We start from the raw sequence: 12969 nt of genomic DNA, 5'->3' as shown, positions 1-12969 counted from the left end.
TCTCTGTGTAGCCCTGGCTGTCCTGGAACTCACTCTGTAGACCAGGCTAGCCTCAAACTCTGAAATCCGCCTGCTTCTGCCTCCCAAGTGCTGGGATTGAAGGCCTGCACTACCATGCCCAGCCCCTTTTTTCCTCAGAAGTTCCTATTCTTCCCAATGCTTGAGGTCCCCTTAGCAGGTCTGTGACACAGTAGAACTTGCTGTTCCAGCTTTGCCTCTGTTTGTCTCTGTGGCTGCTGGACTCGGTGTTTGAGTGGACAGGGCTCCGCCGTTGTGGAATCCAAAGCTTTGTCAGCAAACAATGTAACATTTTCATTGTTACATTGAAAATAAAGGTAATTAAGGATTTTAGGAAGGCATACGTTGTACTGGCTGGTTTTGTGTGAACTTGACACAAATTAGAATCATCAGAGATGAAGGAGCCTCAGTTGAGGAAATGCCTTCATAAGATCCAGCTGTAAGGCATTTTCTCAATTTGTGATCAAGTGGGAGGGCTCAGCTCATTGTGAGTGGTGCCATCCCTGGGCTGGGTGGTCCTGGGTACTACAAAAAGCAGGCTGAGCAAGCTAGGGGAAGCAAGCCAGTTAGCAGCACCCCCTCCATGGCCTCTGCATCAGCTCCAAGCCTCCAGGTTCCTGCCCTGCCTGAGTTCCTGTCCTGACTATCTCTAGTGAGGGACTATGATCTGTATGTGTAAGATGAATAAACTCTATCCTCTCTAACTTGCCTTTTGGTCATGGCAATAGAAACCCTAACTAAGACATAGATTTAGAGTCACAGAAACATTAGTGATATAAAGAGATACAAAGAGGTGCTACTTACACAGGTGGACTGTCCCCACAGTACTTTCCAATTCTTTTGGCGTCATTGACTTCCCCACCGTTAAACACAGCCACGTAGTCATATCTGCAGTAGTTATCGCGCTCAACATCAAACTTCTCAAACTTTAACTCTATAAGCTTTGGGAAAAGCACAGCGTGGAATCATCAGTCACTTGAATAACCTCCAGTGGAAATCCCCCTGTAATTGGTGTTGAAGATCTGCCACATCACACAGCAACTATAAATCACAGCCATGCACATTTGAAAACTGCTAAGAGTTTAGATTTTCACGTGTCGATGTGTACACATGCAAAAGGGTAACTATTTGAAGTGAGGGATATGCTAATTAGTTCAACTGTAGGACATGCATGATTGAAGCATGGGTGTATGCTATAGGTACGTACAATTTTTATTTGCCAGCTGTATCTCAATAAAGTTGGAGACAAAGAGAAAAAAAAAAGAGGGAGGATTCTATCATTTGAATAGCAGGGTGTGTGTGCTGGTGATAAATGGACTTGTATACTGGTCCATTTTCCTCTGGAAAGAAATTAACAGAAATTAAGAATATTATCTAAGATGTTCCCCCCATATCACATTGTACCTTGGTATGATGTGTGTGTGTGTGTATGTGTGTGTGTGTGTGTGGTCATGAGATGGGTAGATTTCTCCTTTTGAGAGGAGATGAACATTCTTATTGCATGTAAAGGAGCCTTTGGGATGAGAGTTTCAGGGAAGTGGGAACAGATCAGACTTGCTGAAGTATGAATGCTCACGTGCACGCTCCAGGCACAGGCATGTGGGGGTGTGGTGTGTGGCTAATTTTTGAAGAGTTTTCAGAGAAACACTGATGCACACAATGTGAATATTAAAGGTTTTCTTTTTTCCCTTTCTTTCTTATTTATTTTTTTCCTTCAGAACTAATAATAGTATCCTAAATAATTCATGGGAATTGTCCATTTTAATTTTGTAAGGAATCAACCATTCCCCTTACAAGCAGTTTCTTTGAGAAAATTTCCAGTGTGAATCTAAGGACATCTCCCTAAGTCATTAACAATGGTGGTGTTCAGCTGCTACCCAATCTTGCTGGGCAATAGGTAGCCAGGAACCCTGTCTGCTAATTCAGCAAAGATGATAGAAGTGATTTCCCATTAAATAAAGGGCATTCATTCCTGAGAGCCCAAGACAACACTTGTGCATTAACCTGACCAAAGCTGGCAAGAGCACTGGGATTGCCATTGGACACAGCAGCCACTTTTTTTTTTTTTTTTTTTTTTTTTTGGCCTTTCAAGACAGGGTTTCTCTGTGTAGCCCTGGCTATTCTGGAACTCACTCTGTAGACCAGGCAGACCTTGAACTCAGAAATCCGCCTGTCTCTGCCTCCCAAGTGCTGGGATTAAAGGCGTGCGCCACCATTGCCTGGCTACATCAGCCAGTTTTGACTGAATCATCAGTGCCATACGTGTGGATGTTTACCTACCTTTAAAAAGTTGCATCTGAGTAGGGAAAGAATTGCCTTACTCATGCTAAAAAATCACTTTAAACTATGGTAAAAACATCTCCTTTGGGGAGCCACTAATAAAATATTTTCCATTTGAAAATTGGCTGAACTTTCTTGCCCTAAAAATTAGTTACATAAAAGCTTTTGGAGAGGAGATTAAAAAGCAAGAGGAGAAAGGGGAAGCTGTGACAAGATCCAGAGGTGATGTTTTGGAGAACATTCTGTCTGCTTGCACAGAAATTCCTCGGGATTTCATTTTCCTGCTGTTTCTCTTCTTTGGACAGGATTACCAATGGGTTCTAAATACTCCAATGCTGGTGAAAAACTCAACGGAGTGAAAGAAACAAACCAGAGAAACTCCAAATGATGGAGAGGAAGAGCCAGGAGAGAAGATGCTGCACTATAATTCGGAAGCTAATAATACTGACATTATTTGGTCAGCTATGTTAACAATGTCACAGAGAAACAATCAACACCCTTTCAAGAATTACATAATGGTTTGAAGTATTTCAAAAATGCACTTTTAAGTATTGCTATAAACTGTAATCTCTTTAACAGACATGTAGCCTTCCATTATTAAATAAATGGCCTCATTCCTAGTCTTTAAGATAAGACTGAGTTTTGAGCTATGACCACAGAGTGGATATATGAATTTGTATGTGCATGTGTGCTCTCCTCAGTGATTTGCATGCTATATTTGCCTGGATCATAATTGATGTTAAAAGCAAATGTGTGGCAAGTGTCCTAGAGCTGTAGAGATGGCATAGTGGATAAGAGCATGGACTGCTCTTCCAGAGGACCAGGGTTCAATTCCCAGCAGCCACATGGCAGCTCCCAATCATCTGGAACTGCAGTTCCCAGGAATCAGGTGTCCTTTTCTGACCTCCACTGGCACCAGGCACACACATGGTACACAGACAAAATACTTATACACAGAAAATAAATGAATAAAGAAAGAAGGAAGGAAGGAAGATAGAAAGAAAGAAATGTAAAAAGCAGTACTATAATACCCACCAGAGACAGTGCTTGTACTATAAAGTCAGTAGTGTTTGAAACAAGAATCATTTTACAAGATTCATCTATTCCTGTATCAAATTTGGCCCTACAACTAATAGGTAGTGGTTTTCAAAAAGGACAAGAACCCACGTAACCACATATTAATAAATATTAGAAAACTAGACTTCAGCTGATTGTTTTAGAGCATTGGTTCTCAACCTATATGGGTCATGACCCCTTAGGATGTTACATATCAGATATTTACATGAAAACTCATAACGGTAACAAAATTACAGTTATGGAGTGGCAATGAACTCATCTGAGGAACTGTGGTAAAGAATTAATGGCATTAGGAAGGTTGAGAGCCACTGTTTTAGAGTAACAAACAGATAAGGAACTCACGAACATTTTGTTTCAAACAACCCCAGTCCATCATCAGAGATAGGGGTTCCTCGAAGGCTCTGTAGCTGCTCGCTGGCTTTGCTGGAGTGAGGCATGCTCCAAACAAGGTGTACAGACTAAACAGAGGGATGCTGGGATGTGCATGTATTTGAGGGCCTCCATCCCCACACAGCTAAGTGCTGATACATGCAGCCTTATGATCTTTACGCCTGCCACAGGCCTACGCAGTCCTCTGTGGGATTTGCTTACAATTTGTATTTTCAAAACTGTTTTGAAAGTTATAATTACATAATAGAAAATCAAATCCACGATTTTGCAAGTCAAACAGTGCCAAGGGAAAATTTAGCCCAAGGTCTTTGTAAACATAAGTACACCTGTCCAACTGGGCTCTCCTCTCCTGTTTCTTTAACTCTCAAGCCCAAGAAGCAGAAGCTCACAGCATGGTCAATTCACACCAGAGGCATTGGCTCACACCGTGGGCAATTCACACCAGAGGCAGAGGCTCACACCATGGGCAGTTCACACCAGAGGAAGAAGCTCAAACCTTGGGCAGTTCATACCAGAGGCAGAGGCTCAAATCTTGGGCAATTCACACCAGAGGCAGAGGCTCATACCTTGGGCAATTCACACCAGAGGCAGAGGCTCATACCTTGGGCAATTCACACCAGAAGCAGAGGCTCACAGCCTGGGCAATTCATACCAGAGGCAGAGGCTCACACCTTGGGCAATTCACACCAGAGTAGAGGCCCACACTCTGGGCAATCCACACATACTCATTTTCATCACATTTTCTGGGGCCTCACCTGGTTCTTCGGGGCTATGATGTGCCACACACAAGTAACTCCTACGGGGTAATCTCGGTCTGGCCAGTTGGGAGTTTTAAAGGAACCGGAAGGTTTTTCAAGGCGTCCTCCACAATACCGGTCTCCTGAAGTTATTAAATATGAAAACCACACAAGTTTATATCCTAACATAGATCACAGTAGTACAATCACCTGGCAGTTAGGAATGGAAACATTAGGGGCATCATAGTATGGTACAGGCTCTTCTGTTTTCTCTTTGAAAAAAAAAATGACCACACAATCTGCTCTATACATCTAATTTGCTTTTGAGATGGTCTTCCGTGGCACAGGCTAGGCACAAACACAGTAGGCAGCTGAGTCTGACATTGTTCTTCCTGCCTCCACCTCCAGTGCCCTGATTACAGACATGCTATCACCAAACCCAGTTCACTGACGACTTTTTAGTGCCTGACATATCACACAAGGTAAGGAGAGAGTGGACCAAGAGCCACAGCTTTTCTCCTGCCCGTTGTTTTCCTCCTTTTGGACAAAAATTTCCCACCCATTCAGAATTGTAGCCAGTGCAATGAATCCACTTCTAAGAATTCTCAAGGCATTTTTTCATTGGTTATTTATTAAATCCCCAAGGACAAAATTTAAATGATCCCTTATAGACAGTTTTTATTACTAATATCTAGTATTACTCCTTCCATCTATCCATCTATCTATCTATCTATCTATCTATCTATCTATCTATCTATAGTCTAGTAACATGTAAGTTTTAGAGATTGCTCAGTTCATAAAAACAATACATATTTACAAATCTGAGACAGTTGCCAATGAGGACCTGAGTTTGATTCCCCAAACTTTTTCCCAGGTAAAAAGTGCCAGGCATGGTAGTGTGTGTGTGTGTGTGTGTGTGTGTGTGTGTGTGTGTGTGTGTAATCCCAGCTCTGGAGAGTGGAGGCACATAGATCCTTAAGGTGCACTGGCCAGCCAGTCTAGCACAGCAGGCAAGCTCTAGGTGCCAGACTGACAGCCTGTCTCAAGGGAGAAGCTCCTGAGGAGCAATTGGAGGGTGACATCTGCCTTCCACACACATGTGCACACACATGGCCATGTACACTCACACTCATACCCACACAAAAACATTTTATGAACTTCCAGCAATGCAGAAAAACATATAAGTAAAATTTACCCCAGTCCTACCATCTAAAACCCAACACTGTTAACATTTAACAAATTTTAATTTAAACATTGGATGCAAATACCATTATGTACTTCGTACATGAGGAGATAGTTTTAGAAATTTATTTTGATATAAAGTTAGAAATATAATTTCACTTAGAATTAACTCACAAATAACTGAGCTGAGATGAAAGGAACCAAACATTTTTTCGACATGGAGAAGTCTTACAACAAATATGTAAATTTAAGAAAGCATACTATAAAGTTTGAGTTTGGAATAATTTCTAAACTATGAGTGAAAACTTGAAGCATACATCTAATGAATAGAATAGAGTTGTCTCTGTGTACCCATCATCCATTGTCAGCTGCTGTCATTGGTCATCTGTTTTCTCCTCATGGTAACTCAATCCCCACCACCTGCTTCGTTGTTTTAGTATTACTTTAATGTCACAGGTTTGGGATGGTACACTCATCAATCTTAACTTTACATGATTGACAAATGAATGTACCAATGTGGGCCACACTCCTGAGACCATATGGAATTCATCTCTCACAAAACACCCATCATACCACTTTTCTGAAAACTTTTCCCCATAGTTTTATCATAGCGCTTTGTATCACTTGGGTCATGTAGGGGGCACCCTCTGACTTCCGCTGCTGTCTTTGGTGGTTGTAATTTAGACTGCCGGGTAGTGTTCCACTCTCTGCACACACAGCAATTTGTGTGCCCATGTTGTGGGTTGTGTCCTAGTTTGAAATTTGTTGCTATAATAAAACATTATGACCAGACCAAGGGTTTCTGGGCATTCGGGGCCATAATCAGGCTTGCAATGCCCGTGTCTTTGGCGGGGAAGAAGATAGTATTTGTGACGGGAAACACGAAGAAGCTGGAGGAGGTCACTCAGATTCTAGGAGATAAGTTTCCTTGCTCTTTGGTGGCACAGAAAATTGACCTGCTTGAGTACCAAGGAGAGCCAGATGAAATTTCCATACAGAAGTGTCTAGAGACAGCTCGCTAGGTGCAGGGCTCTGTCCTGGTGGAGGATTTCCGTCTGGGCTTTAATGCACTCAGAGGACTCCCTGGTCCCTACACAAGATGGTTCCTGAAGAAGCAGAAACCTAAAAGGTCTCCATTAGCTCCTGACCAGCTTTGAAGACAAATCAATCTATGCACTCTGCAATTTGCTCTCAGCACTGGGGACCCAAGCCAGCCAGTACTCCTGTTCAGAGGCCAGACCTTGGGACAGATTATGATACCACGAGGCTGCCGGGACTTTGGCTGGGATCTCTGCTTTGCTTTCCTTCTGATGGATATGAGCAAATGTACATAGAGATGCCAAAGGCTGAGAACACAATTTCTCATTGGTTCCGAGTTCTGCTCAAGCTGCAAGAGTACTTTAGTGTGGCTGCTGGGACTGGCAACCACTATGGCTATGGGTGTGGTGGGGGGAGGGGGCTACAAGAACGCCCCAGGAGGCAGGCACTCCTGGCAAGGATTCTCTGGATTTCCCTTTGCCAGGGGATCCAGGCAGCTTCAGCAGCCAGTTCTTAGAAGAGAAGTTGGCTCTGCATAGGAGAACTCTGGGCCAGTTGATACTAAACTCCTGCCCTTCAGGATTCAAGAGTTGCCTTTGGCCCGGTATGGTAGTGCACACTTTTAATCTCAGAATTTGGGAGACAGAAGCAGACAGATCTTTATGAGTTCGAGGCCAGCCTGGTTTACATAGCGAATTCCTGGACAGCCAGAGCTACATAGTGAGACCCTGTCTCAAAAACAAAACAAAAAAAAAAAAAAACCAAAGCAACAACAACAAAAGAGTTGTTCTTGCAGCTGCTGCCTCTGAGATCCTGAGAAAAATTTGGGTGTTCACACTTCTTATCTGGTCTGGCAAAGAAACAAATTTGCTTATAGAATGTAGCAAATGTAAATTCTGGAAGGCATTTGTTTCCAAAATAAATAGTGTGTCTGTTTTGAAAAAAACAAAAACATTGTAGCCAAAAGTAATTTGCAGGGGTGGGGGGTGGAGGTGGGGTGGGGTGGGGGTGGGGTGTACTTCAGGATTTTATTTCTCTTACATGTTCTGACCAGAGTCATTCGTGAAGGAAAGTCAGGGCAGGAACTTAAGGCAGGAACTGAAGAAGAGGTTGTGGAGGAATACTGCTGACTGGCTTTCTCCTTGTGGTTTGTTCAGCCTGCTTTCTTATGCAGCCTAGGACCACTGGCCCAGTGACGCCGCCCATAGTGGGCTTGGTCCTCCCACATCAATCCTTAATTAAAAACTTCCCCACAGACTTGCCTAGAGATGGAGACATTTTCTCCATTGAGAAACCCTCTTTCCAGATGACCTTAGCTTGTGTCAAGCTGACAGAAAATTAACTGGCACAGGTAGGTTGCTTTCAATATAAGCTATTGTTAGTGAGGCTGCTATGATTATTTTTGTGTACGGCTTCTTTTTTGATGTGTGTTGAGGTTTGGTCTTTTGCTTATATTGTAATGCTAAATACTGACCCCCAAGGCCTGGTCACCCTTAGGGATTTAGAGAGTGTGCACATAGACCCAAGTGACACTACGTGACCTTGCCCCCCAATTTACCCCAGATTGGTGAATAAAGGTGCCTACAGCTTATAGCTGGGCAGAACTGAAAGAGGCGGAGCTTGGAGTTCCTAGGCTTGTGGTCTGAGAAGAACCACAAGGGAGGGAGAAGGTGGTGGAGAGAGAAGATGCCACGGGGTAAGAATCATAAAATCATGGCCACGAGGGCTGGCCAATTGGAGTCAAGAGCAGCCCAGACGGAACATGGCAAATCATATTGTGGAGTTATTGGCATGGAAATAGACATAATAGAATAGAAGGTAGATAAGTGCCCAGCCCTGGTGCAGATTAAGGCTTATTATAAATATAAAAAATATATGTCTTTTATTTAGGTACAGAATGACCAAAGGCAGGGTGGAAACCCCTGACTGAGATCAGACATTTTCTACAACAGATATATATGCCTTTGCGTTTTCTTACAATATCCAAGAATGTATTGCTGGGCCAGATAACTTTATTCAACAATCAACGCCACCACAACTTCTCCAAACACCAAAGAGTCTGTTGGCGCTTTATACTTCTCCAGGAGCCCTGAGGTCATTGGCCCCTCCCCATTATTGGTACCACACAATGTTATAGATTTTCAGTCAATGTAATAAGGAAGTAGTGGCTTTCTCACCATGATCTTTAAAAAAAATTTTTCTTGAGATTTTATTTTATTCTATTTGCATAAAATATGTTTAGGTGCACATTCAGTGTTTGCCTGAATGTATAATCTGTGTACCATGTGTGAGCTGTGCTCACAGAGGCCAGAGGAAGGCAGCAGATCTCAAAGAACTTAACTTGAGACAAGACTTACAGCTCCTGGAAGACCAGCCAGTGAGTGCTCAACTGCTGAGCCATCTCTCAGCCCCTCACTGTCTTAATTTGCATGTCTGCCTTGATTTGCATTTCTCTGATACTGGCATTCACAGCATCCTTTGCAAAATGTCTGAAAAAGTACTTCACACAGTTTGTATTTATTGAAATTCTTTTATTGTTGGATGTGATTTTTATGTATTCTGGATATAAACTAACTAGCAGACACTTTGCAAATATTTCCTCTAGTGGTTGCCTGTGCATATCTGTGCTGGTATAATTTAATAAGCATGTTTTAATTTTAATGAAATTCACATGATATATGTTTTTTTCATCTTTATACTCTCAGTCAATTTGTTTTTTGTATTTCAAGCAGTTTTTGGTAGACAAACACATGGCCTGGCCTTGCTTTTAATCTATCTCAACAATAACTTTCTTCGATTTGGGTGTTTAATTCATTGTAACTAGTGTATTTATGGATGTTTTTGGTTTAGTATGCCTATGGCCATTTTTTTTCAATTTTGTCCTCCTAGCTTTTTTAAGTGGGTAATTTTGATATTCTATTTAAATATTTTGTCTGTTAGTCATAGATCTTCTGCTTTTAACGGATGTCCATTGTAGTTACCTCATAACCTATACAGAGCTCAGTGTGTGTGTGTGGGCCTCTAAGTTTGCATTCATACATCCCTTGTTGTCAAATATAAGACAATCTGTCTTCTGTAATGTTTTAGTCATGAACACCCCTGAAAAGAAATCAAAAAACAAGCATAGCGCTCTTCCAAGCTAACCCCTCCCAGTGGGCATTTCTTCACTGGTCAGCCCTTACTATCATTGCCCTGAGCATCCTACACTGCCTTCAGCATTTCTTTAGCACAGATATAAAAATGTCCCTGAGATATTCATGGCACTTGTGAATGTGCTGCCTTGGTTTCTGTGTCGGAAGGCTGGCTGTTGAGGATGTGGGCATACTCCTTCCAGCACTGGAAGGATGCCATGACAGTACCCTCTGCTGCTTCTCCTACAGGAAGCCGAGCCCAGCCTTTACTTCTTGTCCTTCATCTGCCCAACTTTCAATTTACTATCTTCTTCGCTGTATCAATTCATATCAATTCATACACTGTGTTAAATCTAGGTGCAGCTAAGTCACATTTCTTTCCACGTTTGTTTCTGTACTATTATCACTGTTTCAGAGATAAAACTCACAGCATACCTTACAGAACGTGATACTGTCTCACCAGCTTTCGGTCCCCTTTTCTTCGGTCTTTTCTCTGCTGGTATCTCAGCCTGGTCGCTCCTATTTACGAGGAACTATTTTCTGTAACCTACAGTCTATTTGTTGGGTAAATTATAAGATACCAAGTTCTGTATTTTCTAGTTCTAAAAATCATCTTGTTCTCTTTTCATATTTTCTGTTTCTTGTTTTTATTTATTCTACATGTGTCTGTTTTAAATCCTGAAACCACCACTGTCCCCTCTCCCTCAAGAGTGGAGATCGAACCCAGGACTTTGCAAATGTTAAACAAGCATTCTGTCACTAGGTCACACCTCCAGGCCTCCCTCCCTTTTGTTGTAAGCCATTCCCCAAACCTGTCTGCCTGTCTGCCTGTCTGCCTGTCTGTCTACTCCTTAGAGTTCCACACGTTTCCTGTTGGTCTATTTCTCTACAGAGAAATCACCAATGCAGAAATACAGTAAGCAGCGCGAGTGAAAAGTGCAGCATTTCTCAGCTCATTGCAACCTCTGACTTATGACGGATTACTCGATTGACTGCCTTGTACTTCACTAAGTACATGCGTTATGAATGGGTTACATTATACTTTAGATTCTGTTATATTCCTATGAAAAAAAAAGATTTTTCTCCTAGTAGATAGTTAGCTACACTCTAACTCAGTCTGTCTCCTTGGCAGTGGCCAGAGGCTCTAATCCCTGTTCTGGGCCTTCTGTCAACAGGCTTGTCCCGAAATTGTAGTTTTGCAGTTAAAAGCATGGGTAGATTGTCTGTGTATATTTTGAACCTCTTGCTTCTGGAGCGCCTTGCTAGGATTTCTACCCCAGTGCTCTGGTTGTAATGCCAGCCCTTGGTCCTATCTCTTGACTCCTCAATCTAGTCATGTTGCACCACCGCCCAGGCAGACCAGCAGTCCCCTTAGGCAGCAGGCAGGGGATTTAGAAGCCCTGCCTGGTGCAGCCATCCCTTCCTGTGCTCTCCTGGAGAGCACCTATGAACCAACATGAAGATGTTACCAAACAGAGCGTGAGGTAACAGCTATGAAATAATATGGGATTTCACCTAGGTTTTTAAAGAGCTGCTGTAAAAGTACACATGTTGTAAAAGTACACTTGGGCAAGTAAACATGGAGAGAAAGCCATGCCTTTCTGGAGAATGAGGTGCAATAGTGGATGGTACATCTGTGAAGACATACGCAAGCTTCATATTTTTTACCCCATCCATTTCTATTGACTTTTACAAGAATAAAATATAGACTTCCTTTTTAAAAAGGGCTGAATTTTAAAAACAATCTCTCGATGACTTGTTGACATTCCTTGGCTCTTTTAAGAATTGCTATTGTGCTTAGAAGGAGGAAACACATATAGAGTGCCAAGAACAGTGCCTGATACACAAGTATCGGGTCCCCTGACCAGTCATCACTAGGTCACTACCCCCTTTGGGAACGGCTACCTTTTCCATCTGGGGCAGCAGCAGAGAACATTGCCATGAAGCCACTACCAGCAGTGTTGGCATCAGAAATCATTTGTACCATCATCTTGTTGCCACTGGCTACGAGCGATCCGGGTCGGAATGTGCCACAGAAGCGCCCGATGCGCTGGCCATTGGCGTGGCCGTTGTACACATCCACGAAGTCATAGCGACACAGGTTGTCATTCTCAAGGTCTATGAATCGAAAATTCAGGACAACCACTTTGCCCTCAGGAACCTGTCAAGAAAAGAAAAAGGCAGAGTTAAAACCATTTAAAAAAACGACATCTGTGGCCTGTTGGTTCTAAAGACAACAGCGCTAAGTCCAGTGCCAGGCCGGGATGCGCCTAAGGGCGGGCAGAGTCCTTGCCTCGCTCCTGTGAAGTAGTGCCTTCGATCCCAGCAACGCGCACTCGTCAATGAATACATAAAAGAACCAGGGTGATTTCTTTCTCAGGAAGAGCTCCCTGCGTGCTTCTGAACAAAAACACCACCCTTACCCTCCTTTGCCTTTTCTCACAGCACTTGGGAGGCCGAGGCAGGACAATCTCTGAGTTTGAGGTCAGACTGGTCTATGTAGTGAGTTCCAGGAGGACAGGCAGGGCTACACAGAGAAACCTTGTCTCGAAAAACAAACAAACAAACAAACAAACAAGGAATTTATCTCAACAAAGCTACAAAATACTGGACTAATCTCATTAGCTGGTGGTGGTGTTTGTAAAGAACACCAATACTGACTCATTTGGTTACATGTTTACATATTCTAAAATACCATGCCACCTAGATGTATTGCTGGGAAAGAAAGACTTTGAAACTTTTTTTTTTTTTTCAAATAAAAGGAAAGAAAACTGCACCATACAATATGCTTCTGAGAAGTTCAAAGTTAAGGGCTTATCTGGCAATTGTATAGCTAATTTTCAGATAGTTCAGTTGAGGCCAAAATCTATATTCAGTTAATTGGATACTTTGTTGATTTGTCTTTTCTTGAAATTGGTAAGTTTTAAAACATTTTTATTTGTTTTCCTTGGGTGGAAAGTGTGTTTGCCAAGTACTCCTGAATTACTACGCACAGTGATTAAAAAGGTGATCTTCTGGGAGGCAGAGGCAGGTGGATTTCTGAGTTTGAGGAGGCAGAGGCAGGTGGATTTCTGAGTTTGAAGCCAGCCTGGTCTACAGAGTGAGTTCCAGGACAG

The 12969-nt window shown here is 42.6% G+C and overlaps 1 protein-coding gene and 1 pseudogene across 1 annotated transcript in view; one reads left to right on the top strand and one right to left on the bottom strand.

Annotated features, from left to right (window-relative positions):
* Window positions 1-12969, bottom strand: part of Pcolce2 (procollagen C-endopeptidase enhancer 2) — a 57134-nt gene that overhangs the window by 11993 nt on the left and 32172 nt on the right. Inside the window, exons 3-5 of the mRNA XM_031345078.1 lie at window positions 11759-12014; window positions 4521-4645; window positions 823-959 (exon numbers count right to left, since the gene is read on the bottom strand). Coding sequence (XP_031200938.1) covers window positions 823-959; window positions 4521-4645; window positions 11759-12014 — 518 coding nt within the window. The remainder of the gene's footprint in view (window positions 1-822; window positions 960-4520; window positions 4646-11758; window positions 12015-12969) is intronic.
* Window positions 6518-7239, top strand: LOC116072533 (annotated as a pseudogene).

The sequence above is a fragment of the Mastomys coucha genome, unplaced genomic scaffold (genome assembly GCF_008632895.1).
Source record: "Mastomys coucha isolate ucsf_1 unplaced genomic scaffold, UCSF_Mcou_1 pScaffold23, whole genome shotgun sequence".
NCBI lineage: Eukaryota > Metazoa > Chordata > Mammalia > Rodentia > Muridae > Mastomys > Mastomys coucha.
The sequence above is the reverse complement of the archived record's forward strand: the minus strand, read 5'-3'. Positions and strand labels throughout refer to the sequence as shown.